Raw genomic sequence first — 25,330 nt, forward strand, 5'->3', positions numbered from 1 at the left:
GTGGTTTGGGATTAAATGCCTTGATGAAAGGGCACCTCACTATTTCATTGCAGGAACCTTTATTCCAATTATGTTGCGATGTCTCTGGAACTGTCGGGTCGGAGTTTGCAGCCCGCTGACTGATCCACTACAAGCCTCAAGGCTGCTGCAACCTCAGCGTTCACACAGCATCAGGCACTGACATTTATTCTAATATTAACGGATGTCCCGTTCTACTTTGGCACATCTCTCTTTCTGTGTGTTTTTTTTAACTGTTTAAGAAGTAATTTCCGGTATGCCAACATTATCAACACAACTAAAACTGAATCCCACAGTTAAATAATACAATCAGTGGTGCAAAGAAGTCTCTGCAGGATACACTTTATATTTCTTCTTGTCAGCTGCAGCGGAAAAATGAGTCTTTGTAAAGAAGAACTGCCTGCAGCACTGAATACAAACACTGTGGTTGAGTAATTAGTGTTACAACAAGAAGCGATAAATAAAACTGGTATTAATTCAAATGAACATCTTTCACATTATTGCCTCAGTTTAAAGCAGAGTGACGGTCTGTCTGAGGATGCTACGGTGTCATCATTGTTCCCCTACAGCAACGACGCTTATGTAACTCTCTACAGTCACAGCACCACAAGCACCAGAGAGGGGGACTTTTTAAACGATGTGCAGAGGACTTCCTGTAAGATGTGACAGTCCTTTGACCTCACTGTGAAAGGTACAAAATAATGGACAAGTCGAGGTCAAATCTGTTCCGGGTTTAATATTCAATAACATCAGAGGAACTGTTGCTACCCCCGTCTGATCCCTCTAGTCCCTCTAGTCCCTCAGACACAGGGACACAGGAGAGGGACGACAGGAGGACATTTAGGACATTTAGGGAGACGGAGACTTTGTAAGCACTGCGACCTTGTGGAGGCAGACAGAAAGACAATGTAATCTATTTTAAATCACTTATTAATTATATCTATATATTTATAATAATAAGTATTATTATTCATTCATTTATTGTTTTATTATTTATTGCTATATTTATTATTAATTATTGTATTTATGTAATTATTCTTATTGTAGCAATTGGTTTTATTTGTTCATCTTCTGCACTGTTCTATCAGTGTTTACATTTGACCTTTTGTTAAACCTTTTATCTTTCCGTTGTTCTTTTGCATTGTTTCTTGGTTTTGCTTTGTCTGTCAAAGTACTTTATAAACTCGATTTGTAGATGGCATATAAATAAAGATATTATTATATATAGCATGATGGATGTACTTAAAGCTTTACCAGTGACTGGTGGTCTGTGTGCTGGTGGTCTCTGTGCTCGGTGACAACGACACTGGAAGAGGAAAGTGTTCGCCATGAGGCTACTGTGACTAATAACATTCAAACACCACGAGATCAAAGGAAAGGAGGAGAGTTCCTGATCTTGTTGGATAAACTGAACTGAGCCGTTTTCTGAGGGAAACTTCTGAGCATCAAGACAAAAAATATCCCATGATGCAACACTCTCCGTAGCAGCTGGTGCTGGTGTTTTAAGACTTTTTTTCCCACTTTATTTGATGACATGAAACATAAATTCATCCATAACTCAACCTCACTTCTCAAGAGATATCATCTTATGTATAAGATACATTTAATTTCATTATTGTCGGGCTTTTGCTACATAATTTAATTGTTTCAATGGTGAAGCTTTAGCAACACATCCGGCCAATGAGGTAGACAGAGAGCCACAGCTCATATAGCGAGAGGGGGGGGGGGCACAGATGGGGGAGATAGGGAGGAAAAGAGAGAGAGAGAGATGAAAGAAAAGAGGGAAAAAAGCATGAAGAAGAGAAGGAAAAAATGTGATACAGACATCAAATAAAGACGGGTAAAACAGGCCTGATATCAAAGGACAGATGGGAGATGTGGGAGTGTAAAAGTGGGAGGGGCTAAGGTGAGAGACAAAGAGAGAGGCCGAGTCTCTACTCACCACAATCATTTCTGACGGCTCCAAAGTGATGCATTCACAGCCTCGTCTGCCCTCCAGCTGCTTGCCAAAACTGAGAGAGAGAGAGAGAGAGAGAGAGAGAGAGAGAGAGAGAGAGAGAGAGAGAGAGAGAGAGAGAAACACATGAAATAAATGTTCCAACCAGAAGGCACAGATTAGACAATTCTGTCACACCGACAGATGCAGTCAATCACATCCGCCCACCCACGGACCCGCGGCAGGAAGAATGACAGTAATTGTCCAAATGAAAATTCAGATGTCTGAGGATTGAAGGTAAGATGACGCCGAGGGTTCATGCAGAGACCGTTTGTCTTTACATAAGTAGCATCTGCTTGGTTTAGTGTGTTTACAGGAAACTTCTATCCATACGCCTATTATTGAACATTTAGCTGAATGCATATGAGTCGGTGGAAGATGTGCAAAAGTTATGATGATACAACAGAAAACTCCAGATCCAGCCAACTGGTGTTAATCAACAGCAATAAGTCACATAAACATTTAACGAGCAAATAACCCGTTAAATACGTACTTTTTCTCACATTATGAAAGAGAAGAAGAGATACTTTGAGAAAAGGGTTATCTCTAGTATTTTATGACAACTTTAAAAGCAGCTTAATAAGCTTTTATCTTATCGTTTATTGAGAGACCATCGACTTTAAGAAGTGGACGTAGTCGTCCTGACGTCACACATCGGTTTGTGGACTGATGTTTTAAAGCCTTGAGTTCGGTGATTTGGCCGTCGCCATCTTGGCTTTTTTGCAACCAATGAACGAAAGAGACCATATTTTGATGGCTGAGGAGTAACGTAAAGACGCCGTATAAGGCTCTGGTAGAGACCTGTCAATCACCGTGTAGCCCCGCCCTAAAGCATCCCCTGCTTTATGGTCTGTTTGACTCTAAATGGACCATAATTTACTAAATGAACATCATGCTGTATTGAAGAAGACTTGAAACTAGAGATTGAGACCATAAACTCATGTTTACAATGTTTACTGAGGTAATAAATCAAGAGAGAAGTAGAGTCATTTTCTCATAGACTTCTATACAACCAGAGGAGTCGCCCCCTGGTGGACAGTAGAAAGAATGCAGCTTTAAGACACTTCCGCATCGGCTTCACTCGGCTGAACCGGAGGTTGCGGCCTGTGAGAGACATCAGGTCCATCAGCTACAGGAGAGAGAGAGACAGGGATGTCTATGACACGACTGTATTAGAGAAGCACAATAAACCAACAGTTTGCAGTGAAGGCCTAACCACTTAAAGAAAAGAGAGTGTGGATCAATAAGCCCTCATGGTTGACACCTCAATAAAACTGTGCAGAGTCCGCAGAGACTAAAAACACAATCAGCCCTCGAACCAACTTTGATCGCCTGAAAAACCATCATCTTTACAGAGACGTGTTGGGAGAGAATACGTTTATATGAGTTAAGACCCACTACACAGGTCATAAAGTCAACACTACTTTCAGCGGAGTCTTAAAGTCGTCTTGTTTTGCACAACATGAGTCTGCGTCTGGCTCACGAGCTTCTCTGCAGTCGGCTGCTGAGTCCTCTGATAAGCAGGAGGAGAGCAGCTGATGGCGTGGTGAGACCACGAGGGTCAGTCTGCATGACGTCTTAGTTAAAGACGGTATTTTCAAACTTGGACTCCATTTTCCCATGTTTTCTGTGACAAACGAGTTCAGCAATTATTTTCAAATTGATCCAGTATTGAGCGACAGCGTTGCAGCAGCAGGGCTGCAGGGGCAAATGTGCCCTGACGATGTGACGTTGCATCCACTAGAAGGGCTCGTTTCTGCCACCGACGAGCTCAGATTGTTATTATTAGTATCTGACAACATTAGAGAACAGGAGCCTGCAGGAAAGCAACAGAAGCAGTGAGGCCCGAACTCTCCTCAGTCTCCAGTAAACTCCGTTGTGTTTTAAAATGTCGAGACGTTACTTTCCACATCTTTGAGAACAAATCTCCCCCCACTGCGAGTGTCGGTTTTATGCATCTGCTAATTATGCGTGTCTCTCTCTGTGTTTCCCCGAGTGCCGTCTAAAGCGTGTGAGAGACACTCCGGCCTGTGAACACGTCTCGCTGCCCTTGGCGTCGCTCAAAGTGGCGACTCAGCGTTGTTTAGGAGCTGGAGGAGCGGCTGGTTTTAATTATGGAAGCGTGCTGAGCTGGTAGAGGGCCAACTTTCACTCTCACATCTCCTCTCTGGTTCTCACACTCCTTCCCTTCTGGTTTACAGCCTTCTGCCCTCCTCAGTAACGTCCCTTCCTTTTACCCTTTACTTCCACTATATATTTAGCGGCTGGCTAGTTAGCTCGCTAATTCCATCGTGCTTTCATGCTACACTGATTCGAGAAAATGGGCCGGACAAACTTGTGACTCATTTGGCGACAGCAACGTGCTTCCCGACACTTTGACAACAATCTGTGGTTGACACATGGAGTCGTTAAATTCTTGCTCTTTTAGCAGATGGCTTGCTAGCTCAATTGCATACTTTATATATCTCTCTGCACAGAATCACCAATGTAATGTTGTGCTTTCTCTCACTAGTACATGTTGGAAAGTGTCTTGTTCATTACAGTGTGTGCATTGTCCAGTAGGGTGCTTGCCTATTGCACATTAATATAATCATTTTATTTTAATTGTTTTTAGCTGCAGGTTGAATGCCAACAATAAGAACCAGATGAAAGCCAGAATGCCCTCAGAGGGTCATGCACCTTTAAGAGAGGAGGAGGGGTGACTTGCAGGCTGCAGATTGACTCATCTCTTCGGCCCCCCCCCCCCCAAAAAAGAAGAAGCAAACTTTCATCCCATCACATCCTTAATCACCAGCACAGACAATGTCAGCCTCTTGATTTGCCGCTCAGATGAAAGCCTGTCTTCCTAATGTGTTCTGATGATGGAAACAATGATGAAAGTCCTCTTTCTTTTTGATTGGACGAGCAGCTATTGTTCAGACGGACACATTTTCATGGAAACAGTCAAAGGAAGCCGTTGTGAAATCAAAGCTGCGTCACGTTGATTTATTTTAAGTGACATCCACCGAAGCTGGATTCAGAGAAAGCTGCATAACTAAAACTATATTGTTGCTTGAAACCTTTTCTCATTGCAGCTGAACTCGAGACGTATTAGCCGCGAGTGGATTTATTTGACACTTCACTGCACTCAGCGACACCGTGCAGCATCCACATGTTCAAACTCCAGATTCCCAGAAATGAGGCGAGACAGGTTCACCTGGGAGCATCCGTCCCTGCTGATACAGCCGTCCTGCTGTCTTTGGCAACACAATTACACCTAAAAGGATGATATCAGGGTTTCTACGGGAAACTAAATTATTCACGAATATTAGACACTTGTTGTTTTTTTCATAAAGTGCTCTGCAGGTGAAACCAGGGACAGTAAAAGCCATTATCCCTCTGTATTGAGTTTTCCCATTTCAATAATGTTTATAGCATTGACCGAGAAAGAAGAAGCACATTAGTTAAGGAGGAACCGAAACGAGGCAAATGGGTTTCAACCATGAGAAGTGGACGCAGTCGTCGTGAAGTTACACATTGACGTTTTGAAGCCTCGAAAATGGCATTTTGGCCATCGCCATCTTGTTTTTTTGCAACCAGAGAATGGAAATGACCATATTTGGACTGCAGAGGACGAACGAAGAGACGCCGTATACGTCTCTGATAGCGACCTGTCAATCACTGTGTAGCCCCGCCCTAAATCATCCCCTGCTTCATGGTCTGTTTGACTCTAAATGGACCATAATGTACTAAATGAACATCATGCTGTATTGAAGAAGACTTGAAACTAGAGATTGAGACCATAAACTCATGTTTACAATGTTTACTGAGGTAATAAATCAAGAGAGAAGTAGAGTCATTTTCTCATAGACTTCTATACAACCAGAGGAGTCGCCCCCTGGTGGACACTAGAGAGAATGCAGCTTTAAGGTAATTCTGCATTGGCTTCACTTTTCAGAACCGGAGATTGCCGCCTGGTTTCAACAAAATAGTCTTGCTTTCAACACGCGTGTATAGCAAATTAGTTTGACGCAGAAAGCATTCCTAGAGCTGCGAGACGTTTACTGTCATCTGTCAATGACACTTCAGTGAGGAAGATGCTTTCAAACACATGGACAACCAGTTAAAATACCACAAACTCTTTCACCCCCCAGGAACTGTGTGTTCTTTGTTTATCTTTGAGAAATAAGCACCACACTTCTTTAAATATTCTGAACTGGTTTGATAAAAAAAATAAGCATAAAGAACCTGCATCAGAAAGCCCAGTTAGCGAATGAATAAATTCTATTCAGAAGCTCCCTCTAGAACATGAACACCCAGGCGTGGTTTCAGGAGCTCCCAGGGAGGAATGCAGTCGGCTGGGGCTCAAGAGTTCTCTCAGAGCCCTTAGCCTGGAGGTCAGCGCCACTCTGACAGATCTCTCCACACTCCACTGAGGCGGGACGCATGGTCCCTGTCAGCGCTGCACAGAGCCTGCCAAGCCCGTCTCTTCACTCTGTGTGTGTGTGTGTGTGTGTGTGTGTGTGTGTGTGTGTGTGTGTGTGTGTAGTGAGGCAGATTGTGTGAGACAAACAGAGGAGACGTACAGCTTGCTGTTGAGAAAGCAGCAGGAGAGCTAGAGTTTGCAGAATTGTATGCCTTCTGTATTGGATGTACTTCGTGTGTGTGTGTGTGTGTGTGTGTGGGCAAAGATGAATAAAACACACCTCAGCGCAGCTTCTCCGTCCTCTTCCTCTGACCTGCTGTGTTACACCACGACAGTAGAAGAATCAACAAACGTGAGTCAACACACTGTGAGTGATTGAGTTTGTTGCCCCGATAGAACTCCGTATGAAGGTATGAAGGTAATTTCATATCTCGATGACGATCACGATGCGGAACGATTTCTGTTAATTCAATCAATAAATGGTCCGCGTGATACAACCACATGGTTTTGTATTCTTCTGTGTGAATTAAATGCTTTACACGTGAAAAGTACCGAGTCTTTTCTCATTTCATTAAGAACTTTAGTGCAGAATAATCATTTTCTGAGAAATGTGACTTAGTGAGTGCTTGTTATTATCAATTTAGACATAATGACGATATCTCGATACATTTCATCATGATGTGATATGATGTGTTACTCTTCATCTCCAATAATAAACAACTTGTTTCTTGATGAACAAACCTGAAGCTGATGCAAAAACTACTTTGCCCCCCCCCCAACTGGATAATGGATTTTAATTATATATATATATTTTTCATTTTATTCTTAACTTTTTTCTGTCTGTATTTAAGAGTTTTTCTGCTTGTATTTGTTTCTACAGTATGTAGTTGTCTGAGAACTTTGAAAAGTGCAATATAAATTTGATGTATTATTATTATAAAACCACTAAAACAATAAAAACCCTCACAGCGACATTTAGCTGGATGAGCTGTTGTTGTTGTTATTTTTTCTTCACATAAGTCATCTTTCCTCGGCACGGGGAGCTCTTCCCACAGCACGGAGGCCTGTGTTGGGTTTCAGCAGGTGAGGGTTCCTCTCCCCTCTTCTCCTGCAGGAACAAGTTGTTGGCAGACGGGAGAACAGGTTCAGCTCCAGACCAGAGACAGCTGCAGCGCCCCGGAGCAATAAAGCATGACAGCCGGCACAGAAAGTAAAGGCCACACACACACGCACCCCACACACACTCTCACACACACACGCGCGCCATGTTGGCAGCCATGTTTCCATCGTAACGATGACCAACAGTAAAGAGAGGAAAAAACCACAGACTCAAAGAGACCTGCCAGACTCAAAGGCGTGACGTAGGAGTGGTTCATTCAGAAACATTGCGACTCATTTGCAAAACAACAGTGTGAGTTAAGAGCCTCGTTTGAATCAGAGCCCCACCGACAGCTGCTGCCAGACTACAGCTACAGTCCACAGCTCACTGGACGTCCCCTCGTGTCACCCCACTGGAGATTATCTGGAATGTTGCAGATGAAAAGTGAGAAGCGATGTGAACGTTTCACTCGGGGAGCTCGGAGTTTCAAACTGCTCTGTGGTGAACACACCGATGTGTGAGCGACACCTCTTCCAGCAGAGGGCTGAGGTTCAGCAGCGCTTTAATGAAACCACATCCAGTCCAATCTCACGGAGATTAGCCTTCATCACAGAGAGATCCGTCCCTTCTGGTTGTTCTTTGTTAGATAACACAAGCTGAAGAGATTGAATGTTTTGTTCTACGATATAAAATAGGACAATAGATTGCCCTCTGGTGAGCTTAACCTAACATTTGTACTTCGGGTGATTGCATTCAAAGATCAACAAAGGTAGAGTTCATCTGTGAAGATTATCTTATTGAACAAAACGTATAACAACTTAAATAACTTGTTTTCTGTAATAATCCAAAATCAAGTAGAACATTTTCTTTTAGTTAACGGGAACCAGCGCGACGCGAACTTCTGGGATTGGCCAACAAAGAAAAACATCATTACTGCAGAACTTTATCAAAAGTTAATAAATAATCACAAATAAATGAAGTAGTGAAGCTTAATTAACTTCCATAATTCGTAGATGAGAGGAGCAGCAGAAGATAAGAACTTAATTGATAACAAACTGATGTTTACTCTTGATTTTTCACAAACTACATGATCCAAATAATGGAGGTCCTGTTCAGAACTATGAGCATAAAGAGATCAAAGTATTGATTTGACAGCATGTTGAGATCAGTGTTAGGATCCTCAGTGTTTCCTCTTTCCTCAGTCACTCTTCACTTCACGTTGAATCATTAATAACTCAACTAAAACACGTGAACTATAGAGCCGAGCTCACAGACGTGTTTATTCTCTTTACTAAGTGACAGAGGAGTCATAATGCGTGATGATAAAGAAGGACAACACACGGTGTGTTTTTACACATCTGTGTGAGCAAAGCGCCGCGGGGGATTCCGTGCTAACCAGTCGGTTACAACGACGGCAGGCAGGAAATGGAACACGCTGGGTTTAGGAATGTGTAGAGAGAAAAGAGAGAGAGAGAGAGAGAGACAGAGAGAGAGAGAGAGAGAGAGAGAGAGAGAGAGACAGAGAGAGAGAGAGAGAGGGAGTTTTGAAAAGTCCTCAACTGAATCAGAATCCCTGTTAGAATACAGCGAGCGCCTCCGAACTAAAAGAGACACAAAAAGCTTGAAGAAGATCACTGACCACGAACAAGGACTTTAGGCGTCTGCTTCTTTGGATTCTTTGAAGTGATATCCAGCATATTATCCTCGAGTAGGAGAAGCAGAATATTCCAGGTTTGTGTTTATACTCCAGAGTGTGAAAGAGAGAAAAGTTTCCTCAGAAAGAAGAAGTCTGTCAATCCTTCTGGTTCGTCTTTAACTCAGGGAGGAGTGTGTGTGTGTTCCCTCCCACTCTACTCTGTATGTCTGTCCGCTGGCTACAGGGAGAGGTGTGTGTGTGTGTGTGTAGCCTGCTCATTTCCTGCCTGGATGTGCTTTTGGGCTCCAGGCTGCTCAGGAACACATGGCCAGCCACTGTTCTACCAGGGGTTCCGCATTCCCCACAAACACAACTACACAACTACACACACACACACACACACACACACACACACACACACACACACACACACACACACACACACACACACACACACACACACACACACACACACACACACACACACACACACACACACACACACACACACACACACACACACTCCCCCCAATTAGCTCCCTCTGTGACCTCCTCTACACCCCCCTGTGTACTGCAACACACACACACCCTCCAGGCCTTTGCACTCTGTTCATTCCAGTGTGGGTCAGTTGATAACACACACACACACACACACACACACACGCACACACGCACAGTCAGCGCTAGCTGCCCCGAGGTTATTTATACTTCACTAACTATTCTTTCTGCTACATTTGGTGCTTTGTGTCGTTGTTGTTGTTGGATTAACTGCGGCTCCTTTAAAACGTCCGTCTTCACGACAACCAACTGCATCAACTGTTGCATTAAAGTTTTATCTACTTTAGTCCATTTTGGCCCGTTTAGCCGACGCTCTTATCAGAAGTTGATAGTGATGAATTACCTTCAGTTGAAAGGATTTGATGCGGTTCAGAATGAGCTGCTCTTATTTCTAAGCATAAAGAAACAGAAGAAGAATAGAAGATGAAGGACTATGTGAAGTGTTCATTATGTAGATAACGCTACAATAAATACCAACATATGCAGAGAACACAAATAAATAATGAAAACAAGAAACAAGGAAATAGAAATACAAGAAATATCTGCATCAAACACACAAAAAACTACTACAATGTGACAAGTGAATATAAAATGTTCTTTGTCTCATGTGACAGTAAGCTTCGAATGTTCAGCTTCTGAAAACATGACGATGTCACGTTGGCTTTAAGAAAGCTGACAATTTATAGACCAAACAATCGATAGACCAATCAAGAAGATAAGTGAAAGAATAAGATCTCATTTTATAATACGTACAAACTCATACGTCAAATGAAATCTGTGAAATCTTTGGCGGGACGTTTACTTTTGATCTTTCATGAAATATATATATTATTTTCTGCTCAGTAATGATTTAACTGAGTTCTGACTTCTTGTATAAAGGTGACGTACACACACACCTTTATCTTATCTTTTTGTACCTCGTGTCTGCTTTCATGTCACAGATGAAAACACGCACGCACACACTCCACTTGACAAGATGACAAGAAAGAGTGGCTTCATGTGCAATGTCAGACAAATCCCACCTCCTTTGATTGTCTCACTCTCTCGTTATCTGTGTGTGTGTGTGTGTGTGTGTGTGTGTGTGTGTGTGTGTGTGTGTGTGTGTGGTTGTTACATACCAGCACCTGGCCAGGTACATGTGCTCCTTGACGAAGACGGATCCAGAGAGCAGGATGTACCAGGAGGTCGCGATGCTGTCGGGGCTGGAATGAAGAGAAAGAACATTCTGGTCAGAAACAGCCGCTCACAGTCTCACGTGTTGGAGAGCAGACGGCGTGAACTTTAGATATTCACGCGTTTGTTCTTTTGTTACACACCAGGACTGAGAATTAGTCAACTTGTGTGTATTAAGGGGGACGTTTTGTGTTTTTTACCTCCCTAGCATCTGTGCTTCTTGGTTTATTTGTTGTATTTAACTCCACGGTTTCTTAGAGTAACGTGACTCTTTAAGATGCAGTTTAATTTTCTATCAGCAAGTGGATTTTACTTTAATAAATGCCAGGTAAGCGTCTTTAGTGTAAATCTGTCATTTTGCATATTTTTGGCAGCAAAATTGTGACGAACAAAATATTTCAAAGGATAAAAATCGAATGTGTCTTCAATCAGATTCAAGGTTTCCTGAAGTAAAATTGACTACGAGGAACTTTCATTTTGTGTTGATTCTGGCGGTCCCTGTGGACTAAAGTAGTAGTGTTTCTGAGCACCAGACTCCCTGGAGGATCTGGGTCTGTCCACGGTGGACCGGTCTCCGCTGGAGGATCTGGGTCTGTCTACAGTGGACCGGTCTCCGCTGGAGGATCTGGGTCTGTCTACAGTGGACCTCGCTGGAGTCTGAGCTGGATGAGTTTCTGGTGAACCTGCATGAGTTCATCCGAGTTCACCAGAATCAGACCCGGTGGCTCTGATGACGAGCTTTAAGAATAACTCTATAGAAACAGACCATCTTCTCTCTGATGGTCTCTTTACTGATGGAGGTCTGATAGACTCATCAATATTACATTGAGACTGTTTTCAGACCAGTTAGAAGTTCCTCACGGTAACTTTAAAACTTCCATACATGTATGACTGAAGCAGAAAGAACAGCCACGATTCTTCGGTGTCATCTCCTCCAAGGCTTTGAAAAATGCACGAGTCGTGTAAAGAAAACATAAAGTGCACATCCGAGCTTTGAATCCCAAGCGTTGCATTTTGCATTAGCACAAATGCAATCTACAGCACGCCAAGCACTATAGAGCCGCGATATAATAGAATATGTGCCATCCCTGCCAGGTGGAGAGAATCCATTTAAGGTCTGCAGTCAGGCTAAGAAGGACTGGAACAACCACTGTAGCACTGACAGAGTCCTGTCACTCACAGGACCTCCTGACAGCCTGTTTCACGTTCAAAGGTTATCCATTAACCACAAAACGACGGACCAATTCATCGTTGATAAGCCGGCAGCGGTTAGACAGTGATTGTGTGCATTGCTTTGCATAGTGTGTGTGTGTGTGTGTGTGTGTGTGTGTGTGTGAGTGAGTGTGTGTCGGAGAAGAAGATTTTCTGTGTGAATGTGTTTATTTGATTTTAAATTAAACCATCGAGCGTCTCACATGACTCCAGTGAGCTTTATAATACATCAAGAGCATGTGCAGCCTCTCCCTCGTCCTCCCATCTGTCTCCGTCCATCTCCCCTCGCTTCCTTTCCTCGTCTCTCATCCCTCTCCAAACTTTGCTTTTCTTTTCCTCCCCCTCTCTCGCTCTCTCTTCAGCATATTCACCTCTTGTTTCCTCTCCTCCTCCTCTTTTAATCCTCCTTACACGTCTCCCTTGCAACCACTTCCTCCCTCATCTCGTCTACTCTCGTTCATCTCTTCCTCCCTCCTCATCTCGTCTACTCTCGTTCATCTCTTCCTCCCTCCTCATCTCGTCTACTCTCGTTCATCTCTTCCTCCCTCCTCATCTCGTCTACTCTCGTTCATCTCTTCCTCCCTCCTCATCTCGTCTACTCTCGTTCATCTCTTCCTCCCTCCTCATCTCGTCTACTCTCGTTCATCTCTTCCTCCCTCCTCATCTCCTCTACTCTCGTTCATCTCTTCCTCCCTCCTCATCTCGTCTACTCTCGTTCATCTCTTCCTCCCTCCTCATCTCGTCTACTCTCGTTCATCTCTTCCTCCCTCCTCATCTCCTCTACTCTCGTTCATCTCTTCCTCCCTCCTCATCTCGTCTACTCTCGTTCATCTCTTCCTCCCTCCTCATCTCCTCTACTCTCGTTCATCTCTTCCTCCCTCCTCATCTCGTCTACTCTCGTTCATCTCTTCCTCCCTCCTCATCTCCTCTACTCTCGTTCATCTCTTCCTCCCTCCTCATCTCGTCTACTCTCGTTCATCTCTTCCTCCCTCCTCATCTCGTCTACTCTCGTTCATCTCTTCCTCCCTCCTCATCTCGTTCGTCTCTTCCTGACTTCTTTTCATCCATCTCAGTATCCATTTATTCACACAGCCTGACAGACATTACCTCCGGATCAACAGATCAATGTTCTCATCCGGACGACGGCGTCTTGAGTCTGGATGTTGTTGTTTTTGAAACACCTCCAGCAGAGAGCTTGAGGTCTTACTGGGCAGTTTTAAAGTTTATTCAAGAAGCAGCACATTGTGGATGATTCAGCAGCTTCAATCCACTTTTTCAGTCATATTTTCTCTTTCTGCGAGATCCTAATGTTTAGAAGCGTACGTGTAAAAAACGCAAAGTAGACGTCACCTGGTTTAACAAACAAAAGCTGAATTCATTCCATTTTTTAAAAGGGTAAATCTAGTTATATTCTGTATTTTTCTTATTACAAACAAATCTCATTAACATACCAAAACCAATTATTAATCCTTCCTGATAAAAGAAGGACCTGATATCTCTTTTAAAGCACATCAATGATCCACTCTGTTAGTCATTAGCATAAACACGGGCACAGATATTAGCTCTTGAGTAGTAATGAATGGGCCTGGTCAGACATAAGAGCCAGTGTTGTTTTTGGTGTTTTCAAAAGGATTTGTTGAAATAACAAAGAGTTTAAGACCGTTTCAAAAAGATGTCAGACTGAAGAGAGGACGTATAAGACTGAAGAACAGAACTATAATGTGAAAAAGGCTATTTTTAATGAGGTAAATCTTGCTCCCAGAGAGTTTGAATGCAGTTATTGTAAGTCAACTGTGCTGATGTGCCCCTGAGCAAAGGCATCATTTGCTCTAGTGCAGCTGCTCAGTGGACAAACACTGACACGCTGTTGTTCTTCTCTGAGTGTTACTTTGATTGTGAAACAATTAAAAATACACAAAAAACTGCTCTTTGAACAGAGCGAGCTCTCCTCAGCAGATGAGTTGAATAAATAAAGAGAGAGCGAGAGCACTTCCTGCTCCGCGTGATAGCGAGTACTTACTAGAACAGGATGTGGTTGGCCTCATGTCGCTCATACCTGGCCGAGGTGCACATCGACCTGAGACAGAAAGAGACAAAGAGGTTCACTGATACGCTTCTCTACAGCTCCAACGTCACAAATCCATCCGCACACAGAAAGGCACCAAGCTCCCCCGCTTTGGACCCCATCATTACTGTCCGTCAGCCCAGAGGGTTAAAGTGACCCGCTGCTCCGTTCATGTCCGTAACTAGCACAATTTTGCTGCCTCTTTGGTCGACTGAACACAATTACGGGAGAACCAGGGTTTGTAAACACAAGTCACATGGTCTATGTGACTCTAAATGGACCATAATCTACCAAATGAACATCATGCTGTATTGAAGAAGACTTGAAACTAGAGATTGAGACCATAAACTCATGTTTACAATGTTTACTGAGGTAATAAATCAAGAGAGAAGTAGAGTCATTTTCTCATAGACTTCTATACAACCAGAGGAGTCGCCCCCTGGTGGACATTAGAGAGAATGCAGGTTTTAAGACCTCTGCTGGAGTCTGAGCTGGAGGAGTTTCTGGTGAATCTGCATGATTTCATCTGATGCACAGAATCTGACCCGGTGGCACCGATAACATTAAGAATTACTATCAAGAAAAGCCAATATATGTCGGTCATATAGAGGCATTAGTATTAAACTGAGACAGTTAAAAGTTAAATATCTTGTTATGAGGCCTCATGAAATAATCTAACACCATCATTTGTTAGACCCGCATTCTAACGTGAACACTCCTGTTCACATGGCTCAACTGAACCAAACCAACACAGAAAACATTCCAGGACATCGCAAACACGCTCGGTATGAACGAGCGAATGTCTAAAAGGTACCTGAGAGTCCTCTGAATGATAAAGGCCGGGGGAGGGAAACCGACCTGGGACAAAGAGGAATTCTAAGCACTTAAACCTGCTTGCGTAAGGTGTGCCGCGTGTAACAATGCAAGCAGAAGCAGGCCTGAAGACTAATAATCTACATTCACGTCGGTGAGCCGATCCTGTGGTTGACAAACCATCCGATAGCGGGAAATCAAAAGTGTAAAAAGAGTTTGAAAGACTCACCTGAGCTGGTGTTCCCTGAGGTGAGACAGGACGTCCATGTGGTACAGGTGGCAGTAGATGGTGTGCAGGTCCTGCAGAGACAGAAACAAAACAAACATATATTTAAACACACATTTGTTGCTGAGCGTGTTTAAAAAGCGTGGAAGCTTTTATAAGATTGGCTCATTGATTAGAGTGCGTGGAATGTCTGGGCAGCGCGTAAATCACGTCTCTCTGACAGAAGCCACTTGGACCGGTCCACACGCTGCCCATCAAACCGACACCTCAAACCAGACTTATACAACGCACACCACAGCAGTGAGACAGGCACAGATACATCCACCCACGGACTTTAAATAGTACCCTATCAGGGCCAGCTGTCACAACATTAAGAGTGTGTGTGTGTGTGTAGGCTTCATGTAAGCATCAGTAGGATCAAACAATCAGAGCAGCTACTGAGGCCACAGGGCTTTAGGTGTTGTGTGTGACTAGTTATGTACACACTGTTTTCTTTATGCTAAGCTAAGCTAGCAGACTTGGCGTACCGACATGAGAGTGGTATCAATCTTCTCATTCAACGCTCTTCACGAAACCGACTAAGTCTAGTTCCCAAAATGTCAAACGTGTCCTTTAAATCACAGCCCATCTGCTTTAAGTTTGAACCCAAATGATGACCGAGTCTCCATCCCTCCCGACCCTAAGAGGAGGTCCGGCCTCATACTTCCCTCTACTTATGGTTGATATTGTCTGCTAAAAGGAAGCAGTTGAGACAAATGAGCACATTTAAACAATTTCTTCTGACGGATGAAGAAAGAAACAGAACAACCATCTCTCTTCAGGATATACACACATACATCTTATGAAGTATGAATAGATGTTTAAACAGATAACAGCAGACATGTTTCCTGTTATATGTGATACAAACCCCTGAACTCATTTTCATGCAACTTTGATCAGGTTGTCATAAACACTGGAGAGATATTGTAACGGTTGCAGGTTGGTGAAAGATGAACAAATATACATAGAATAAAACATATAGGAAGCAAGTTGTTACAGCTGTATGACAGCAAGACATCCTAATCAATAAAGCAGAGAGAACACCTCCGATGTGTTGATGGCTCTGTCTCACACAGGAAGGAAGAGAGGAACGAGTGAAGAGAGATGAGCAGGAGAACCAAGAGAGGAACGAGAGAAGAGAGACGAGCAGGAGAACCAAGAGAGGAACGAGAGAAGAGAGACGAGCAGGAGAACCAAGAGAGGAACGAGAGAAGAGAGACGAGCAGGAGAACCAAGAGAGGAACGAGAGAAGAGAGACGAGCAGGAGAACCAAGAGAGGAACGAGAGAAGAGAGACGAGCAGGAGAACCAAGAGAGGAACGAGTGAAGAGAGACGAGCAGGAGAACCAAGAGAGGAACGAGTGAAGAGAGACGAGCAGGAGAACCAAGAGAGGAACGAGAGAGGTAGACGAGGTAGACGGATATCTAGTGTTTAGTCACAGAGCTGGCTTCTCCTTCTGCTTTCTGGGTGAACGTGACGGCTTGAAAAGTTCACGTTTGTTGTGCACACTTTTAGAAAAGATCCCCGGCTGCTTTGTTTCATTCATGATTTGATTTTGATCCAAAGAGGAAATGTCCAGCCCTGGTCTCAGTGTCGATACAGAGTTCTTCCTCGTTTCATGAATGAAGCCGGCACCTAACCTTTCAGAAAGTATCCCAAACATCGTCAGAGGGAACGTCTTTTTTTCTGTGCCGAATGATTTTATGTCCAAGAACGTTCTCTGACGAACACGAGATTTAAAGCGGTGCTTTTGAGGAGAAACTCCGTTTTAAAGATCTGTCGATTAAATCAACTAATCGATTAGACGTCAAAATCTCGTTAGTGTCAGTCAACGAAGAACTTCTTTGGTCAAACACAGCCCCACATCCTGTTCAACAACCCCCTGATCATTTTCTACATCCAAAAAGCTCCTCACTGCCAATTTAAGGTTCTTTTTCGGCGGATATAAAGCTGGAATGTTGGTTATTTTTCACAAGCCAACAACGCAGATATCACGACGCCAGAGATATCGTAGCTTCTTCAATTTGAACGCTTATGAAGCGGTGATGGCGACCTGGAGCTGCGTTTAGCCTCCGACTCTCTGGTCTAAACACAGGTTTAGTGTCTCAGTTGTTTAGAAGGAAACGCTTTATTGGACGTGTAATAAAGTGATGAATTAAGAAACAGATTCTGTTCTGTTCACCATGGTTTCAGTATGATTACAACACACTGGTGGTTAATTCTTTCCATGCGTTTTGCAGCTTTGAGTCTGTATATCTGATACCTTTCATCAAAATGAACTGATTCAGTTCCCTCTGAGTGGGAAGCGCAGCGATCTCTTGAGGACGCTGGAGACTGGACGCTCTGTCTAAACCCTTCAGATGAGAGTTAGGAGCTCTGGACACAGAGTAGTGACCTCCGTTCACTGATCCTGAGGCAGTGAGCACACACACACACGAGTAAAGCCTGCTATCGACTTCAACTCACAGCTAACTGGGTTAGTGAGCACAACAAAGTGCTGCAGTAAGCACTCCTGTCATGGTGCTGAGCGCGCATGTGTGTGTGTGTGCATGTACAGTAAGTGTGTGTAGGACACACAGGCCTGAGGCGACTATAGCATGGGGGGTGTTCCTGGGTTGCATTTAATATTCGGCCTGATTCAAAAACACATTTATTCTGAATTCAGGAAAGTCTCTCCATGTTGGAGGAGAACAGATCCCTGATGATAAATGTCACACGCGTGGTTTATGGGAACCTAAAAGAGAGACACGTATTAATATATATATGTATTGGCTACTACTAATAATAATAATAATTCTACACACGGCCATGAAGCCAGCTGTCCCCATTTAACATATTGATTAGTGTGGAGCAGCTCTCTCTCTCTCTCTCTCTCTCTCTCTCTCTCTCTCTCTCTCTCTCTCTGAAATAATCAAATTACTATACATTTTTTGATATCACTTACAAGTGTGAGTATCACTTGAAGTTGCACACGGCTTCACAGCACACGAGCAGAATCAAAACGTTTTACAGCTGCTCAGCTGTCAATCAAGAGATTAAGGCCGTTTCTCCAGAGACTCTCTGAAGATGCAACTGCAGAAATATCTAAAGATGGAGAATCACAAGTGTGGCTGTCAAACCAAATAACAAGACAAACGGAGCTGATCAGTGGTGTGTGTGTGTGTGTGTGTGTGCTGACGGGCACCATGTGTGTGACTTGTGTACCTGCAGTGCTGCTGCCACCTGCTGGCAGAAACGTCCCTCAGTGAATAAGATTTAGTGGAGCAGAGACTGTTTATCTACCTACTGACACGTGTAACTGATCTGGGAACAGGGCAGACTGTAAGAACACATTGAAATGTCACTTACAGCACATCAGTGCAGTAGAAAAGACAGCAGGCATTGTGACATGTGGCCTGCTGAGGTATTCCTGTTACTCACTCATGAACAAGCTGCTGCAGCTCCCGACGAGTACAGAAGCAAGTTGTTGCAGTGCAGAGGTTTGGTGTCCCACCCACCCATCAGCAGAATGTGAGACACGCTGAGGCACTCCCACATGAGGAACCAACACACCGCACTGAAGAAGGTTAACAACGTATTTCAACTTGAGATGGTTGGAGGGGAGAGCGGACACAAAACAACCTTCAACTACTCAAAAACTACTGGAACAGAGATGAAAAGACAGAATCCATATCAATGTACACCAGTGTGCAGCATCATTTAATAACTTTTATTATTATTTCCTATTTCAAATGTGCAACAATGTGAACTCAGCCATTCAGACCCATCATCTTACTTTAGTTTCTGTTAGTTTTACAGCCTAGTTATTTATGATATCTTTACCGATATGTTTTAGTGGTTTTGTTTTCTTGTTGTTGTTTCCTCTTAGCTGCTGTAATACTGTAAAGTTGTGAAACTAGTAAATGATAAACTTTACTTATTTTATCTTAAATGTACGAGGAGTGGATTCTCCCTAAACTCTGCCTTCCTGGGTCGGCTGGGACAACGTCTCCTGGGTTAAAAAAAACATAATTCAAATAAAAAAATCTCTTTTTTGACAAAAATAAATATTTGTAAAATTATTATATTTCCGTAAATCACTGAGATATAGAATTAGTCTGTCTTCTGAGTCTTGATCTGCCACTGGGTCTCTTGCTAATGAAGAAAAACCTTTGTGTTGTTTTTGTCTGCTTCTTGTTGCTTTGTATGAAAGTAGGAACAATAAACATTAGAATGATACTGCAATCATTTCTCCTTAAATTTAGTTAAGAAACAAATATTTGTGTTGTGTAACAGATCGGACACACATCTTCTTTGAGTGGAAAAGAACAATCAAAGAAATCTTAAATAAAAGGTAATTATAAATCATAAGGTCCCACGACAAAACATTGTGTGAGTCAGTTCTTTCTTACATTAAAGTCACTCTTGATCATATTCATGATTATCCCAATAATCTAAATTCACCACGATGAACTTATTGTGTTTTTTATCCCGATCGGGCCCTGAGCTCCTGTATCCATCGACTCGTGTAACAGCTACCAACAGACGTTCAGCTACACGGTCATCAGCTGACGGGCCAGAGAATAAGAGTTCCAACTGTTCGTTATTTTGTACTCTGCAAAACTAAAAACAGTATTGTAAAATAAAGAATGACAACAGAGCCAAACATATGCACTTAAAGTGAAGTGGTGTGTTTTATTATGATTTAATAAAACACACTGTCCCAACAGACGAAACCGCTCCATAATCTGAGCGTTCCTGCGGCCAGTGAAACTCTTTCAAACCCTTTGAGCACCGTGAGAAAATCCCGTCTTATATTTCATTCAGACTTTCATTTGCTGGTTTAAATTACACGCCATGTATAGCGGGGTCACGACCCTACGGTGCCAAGAACAGGCCTTCAAAACCTCCCTCTCAATCTTTGAGAGAATTTGACTTCTCAGGAGGAACCAGGTCCGTCTTTGTGGAGAGTTCACCCCCCCCCCCCCCGGCCCACTCACGCCTCCACCAGAATGTACAGCAGGCCGGTCGGGACACAGAGAGGACAGTGTAGACGGACGATACAAACGCGTCCATTCAAAGGCAGCAGAACAAACAGCTTGGCTAACGTCCTGCCAGCATGTTCACGTTTACATTACATAGAGCGCTCACTCCCACAGTCAACAATGAGCTGCTTATAACAGGGAGCACAAGGCTTTCGTAGAGCGGACATGTTTAATCCTGAGGAGTGTTCGTAGAAGACGCACATGATAAAAACATGGATTTAAAGCTGCTAAGAGAAATCACACGCAGGTCATTACATTATTAACTATTATGATGAATATTGTTTTGATCCTGTTAGAATTGTGCCATGAACTAAACGTACGATGTTTGTCTATTTCACAAGATAAACTGTCTCAGGTTGTCATAACAGACGCACGATGTACGTCACCAGCAACAACATGGCCGTTAGCTTAGCTTGCAACTTACTCGACGTGCAAAACGAGATAAAATACAGATTTATTCAAAATGAAAGGACCCATGTGAGGGACTTGGGCTCTCTATATATTGCACATACATGCATGACTGGAGGTACAGTGAATCACAGAAAATAATTATTGTTAAGTGGAATGTAAAAATGGATCAAAGGGGATAAATATTTGAGCTTTAAAAGTCGTGTAAAACAGTAATTTATCTTGCTCGTGTTTAAATATTTTGACATGGTCTGCATACAAAAAACACTCAGCCCTGCACACTAGAAACAGAAACTGTGACAGCGAGTGTCTCTGTGGGTTACAGCGTCCCACAAACCGCTCCAGTCCTCGGCCTGTGTACCGTAGAAACAGGTCAGCTCTGGTCTACGATACAACGCCGTGGCACTGTAGGCCACGCCCACACACACATCTGCACAGAACGAAGGAAATGTCGGCTTGTCAGGGATTCAGTAACAACAACAAGCACACACTGACTCACATTTCTCAGCAAAATCGGATTATTTTGCACTAAAGTTCTGAATTAAATTAGAAAATATTCAGTACTTTTCATTTGTCAAGTAAACAAAACCATGTGGTTATTTCACGGACTGTTTATTGAATTAACAGGAAACATGCTATATTGCGATGCATGTCATTATTGAGTTGACTGGTGATGTTTTATGGCGCTTATATGACACTTATCCCCAAAGCCTCGATGGTTTTAAAGCTACAAGGTCAACTGTGATCCCACGGTGTCCCGGCTCCACCGGAGCAGTGCGGACTGATCAGTCAGCATCAGTGTGAGGTTTCAAGCACACTTTGCAGCACTTAAATCTTAAATCCCCTCTTCTGGCTCACAAGCTCAGCCTCTCACACTCAACAAAGGCATTATTTTAGAAAAGAGGGGCTAGAAACTGCTCGCAGAAAGACCTTTTTTAAATGATCCAGCAGAATCAAACACACGATTCTGATAATTTGAAAGAAATCCTTTTAAAGAGCTTAGTGCGACGCTAGCCAACGTCTGCGGAGCGGAAAACGCAGAAAGAACACAAATGCAGTGTGAGTTTCCGTGCTGAAAGCTGAGGAGGATGGGTTCATAAGAAGAAAATAGAAAATAATAAAAAGCCCAGTGACGACAGTGGTGGTGCCGGCGGTGGAGCCGGTTATGGAAACAGAGGGGAGGACTTTTACTTGACTCAGACTTGAACGCCTGTCAAAACATGTGGCGTTGGCAGAAAATAACAGCCCTAAAAACAGATAAACAGACGACGAACATCCCAAAATAGACGAGAACACTTCCTCTGTAGAAGATGGTAACTTTGATGCAAGTAGAGACAAGTCTTTCAGATGATCACTACCTCCCTCGAGAAGGATGAACCGATACACCACTTTATTTTACACACTGTGTCACTTTGCCGGCTCTGTACTATAATCTGACTTTGCATTAAGCTCCTCCTTTACTCCAGCTAGAGTAAGAGCGAGTCCCAGAATGCACCACACCAGCTGCCTTCCCTCCAGCAGCCAAACCAAGCAGCCACACAGGCGCAGAAACACTGCCACACACAAATGGAAAATATGACCCTTTATGTAATCTTAGCTGCAGAATGAATGAAGTTGGCATCGGACATTTTCTTTTTTTTTTTCGTCTGCCTGCAATGAACTTTCTGTGGCCGTGTGGAAAAGTGTACATTCACTTTTTAGGCTTTTTGTTTTGAGTATGATATTTCACAGGAGGTTAGGTTGTTTCTAACATCACTGGATAGAGACATCGAGTGGGTGAACGTATCCTAGTACAGCGGTTCTTATGATATAGTAATATTAGGCAAAGTTACTCCTTATTTTTTTGTGCGTTTTCCTACAAAAGTACAGCAACGGGTGTCAATTTACGCTTTTCAAAATAAAGTTCCTTCTTCACAGGAAACAACTTAGTTAGGTTTAAGCAACAAAGCTACTTAAGTTTGGAAAAATATTGTTCAATACTTAGTTAGGTTTAGGAAAAGATCGTGAAAAACGTAGTTATGTTTAGGAAAAGATCGTGAAAAACGTAGTTATGTTTAGGAAAAGATCGTGAAAAACGTAGTTATGTTTAGGAAAAGATCGTGAAAAAGTAGTTATGTTTAGGAAAAGATCGTGAAAAACTTAGGTTTATATTACAGTCATTTAGCAGACGCTTTTATCCAAAGCGCTTTACAAGTCAGATTATATCCTATAGATATCTATATACACCGTAGGCACAGCTACGGGAGCAATTTTGGGGTTAAGTGTCTTGCTAAAGGACACATCGACATGCGACTAGCGGAGCCGGAACCGGGGATCGAACCACCGATCCTCTGATTGAAGGACGGCCCTGCTCTCCACTTAGCCACAGTCATTGTCGCCGTTGTTGTTCGTGAAATACTTAGTTAGGTTTAAGGACCTGCTTCAGCGTTCTTTATACTTTCTCGTTCATGATTATGTGGAAAGTATACGAAATAATTTCGTTGGATATCTACAAATTACGACGCATTACTTTTTCCTAAGTATAGCTACGAACGCTGGATGAGACCAGCCTGAGTGGGATCATGTGATCTTCTCAATTCATGCTACAGTGATTTTGTTTTTTATGGCTACAGGCGTTAATGTTTTATGACTATGTTCAACACAAAAATGACGCCACTCATGCTTCGAGGTTGTGAACATTTGAATGTTTCATCTGTACTAATTACACTCTATACCTCTTGCCCAAATTAGCTGTTGGGTTTCACAAATTTCAAAGGCATCTTAAACACCCTTAAAGTGTTTTACACTCCCTCTCATTACCAACTCAGTTTGAGCTCGTCTATCATTTCCTTTTCCTGACAAGAGCACAGTCTGCCCCTTTGTTACAGGATCTCATTTGCTCTGCTTTTAGCATTACTTCATAGTTAATCTCAATTATTTAAGCCGTACGTTTTGAGAGTTTGACACTAAATCGACTCAGCTTTTCATCGCACGCGGTTTTAAAACTCATTTGTCTTTCATGCTTTTTTCCCCCCCCGTCATCCCTCACCATCTCTGCTGGCCAGAGAGGTTTACGTCTGCTCAAAGCAGCAGATGTTAAAGAGACGGCGCTCACTCCGTCCTGTGAAGTTTGAGGGTGGGCTGCTAAGTTTAGGGCCGCCACACAAACAGAAAATGTGCAGCCACAAACGTGAAGAAGCATGCGAAAGAAAGCTGCAGCTCTGGTTCTCTAACGGGAGTTTAAGTAGCTGATGCAAATAGCTGTCGTCTACACGGCTCTTATAGCCACAGGCGGGCTGTCACGGAGCCAAGATGTGGAAACAGATAGCGGATCTCTTTCACCAATCTGTTCAGACAGGCAGCTCCGCTCCACAGCTCACTCTCACTGTAGAAAATCAAAAAACAGAGCCGAGCAGCGTGGCGTTCAAACTGTTTTTGGTGTTTGCGTGGGACTGAAAAGTGCCTCACAGCTGGGCTCGCTAGCTTCAGCCAGCCTGTGGGACCCGAGGGATTCATTCTGGTTCTGGTTTGGTTGGGTTTCATGCGAGCCTCAGATGTTTTCTGTAGGAACCAGGTGAACCTGGAAATGGGTGGTTTCTCTGGTGAGATCAGTACAGACATCAGCTAAATGAAACCACTACTGAGGCTACATCCACAAAGAACTTTAGATGCGTTGGTGGTGTTTTAGTCCAGACGGCCAGAAACGAAGACACTGCTTGATTAGTTCTCATCGTGTCATGACATGTCCTTCCCTAATTCCTCCCCCCTCAGACTGTATATAAGAAGTGGACATAATCGTTGTCATGTCACTTAATGGTTGGTGGACTGCGGTTTTGAAGTCTTTGAGTTTGGCATTTTGGCCGTCGCCATCTTGGATTTTTGCAACCAGTGAGCGGAAGTGACCATATTTGGATCCCGGAGGAGTGACGTAGTGACGCCGTATACGTCTCTGGTAGAGACCTGTCAATCACCGTGTAGCCCCGCCCTTTATGGTCTGTTTGACTCTAAATGGACCATAATGTACTAAATGAACATCATGCTGTATTGAAGAAGACTTGAAACTAGAGATTGAGACCATAAACTCATGTTTACAATGTTTACTGAGGTAATAAATCAAGAGAGAAGTAGAGTCATTTTCTCATAGACTTCTATACAACCAGAGGAGTCGCCCCCTGGTGGACACTAGAGAGAATGCAGCTTTAAAGCACTTCCTCATTGGCATCACTTCTCAGAACCAGAGATTGCTGCCTGTTATCAGGCGTTAATGTAGTATGGACGGAGATTATCGCTGAAACGGCACTCGTTTTGAGGGAGATTTTTTTTGTTTTAAAATGCCGTTTCATAACAAAAACGTAGCAGTGTAGATGTAACCTTACACTAAAGAAACAGGACTCATGTGTCAGATATAAAAACAGCCATCATCCTTTAAAAGTTTTCATATAAACGGAGGGTTCGGCCTGAAGGCCATCATTTATGTTGGGGGGGGGGGGGGGGGGGGCTGATGAGGGATTTAGTGCCGATTGTAAGCAGTTAAGCCAGAAGCTGTTTACTCAGTACAGATATTAATCTAAAATGTATAATTTCCATAGATGCAGCAATATCTGCAATATTTCTTTATAAAAAACAGATATAAAAGCTAAAACGACACGATTAAAAGAAAGTCATTTAGATAACTCTAA

The 25,330-nt window shown here is 43.1% G+C and overlaps 1 protein-coding gene across 2 annotated transcripts in view; it reads right to left on the bottom strand.

Annotated features, from left to right (window-relative positions):
- Window positions 1–25,330, bottom strand: part of rapgef6 (Rap guanine nucleotide exchange factor (GEF) 6) — a 120,116-nt gene that overhangs the window by 80,682 nt on the left and 14,104 nt on the right. For both annotated transcript variants that reach the window (XM_076101889.1, XM_076101890.1), the window contains exons 2-5: window positions 15,205–15,275; window positions 14,118–14,174; window positions 10,831–10,914; window positions 1,961–2,030 (exon numbers count right to left, since the gene is read on the bottom strand). In XM_076101889.1, the coding sequence (XP_075958004.1) occupies window positions 1,961–2,030; window positions 10,831–10,914; window positions 14,118–14,174; window positions 15,205–15,275 (282 nt within the window). The remainder of the gene's footprint in view (window positions 1–1,960; window positions 2,031–10,830; window positions 10,915–14,117; window positions 14,175–15,204; window positions 15,276–25,330) is intronic.

Source organism: Anarhichas minor, unplaced genomic scaffold (assembly GCF_050575085.1).
Source record: "Anarhichas minor isolate MPS153535 unplaced genomic scaffold, ASM5057508v1 ptg000027l, whole genome shotgun sequence".
Classification (NCBI taxonomy): Eukaryota; Metazoa; Chordata; class Actinopteri; order Perciformes; family Anarhichadidae; genus Anarhichas; species Anarhichas minor.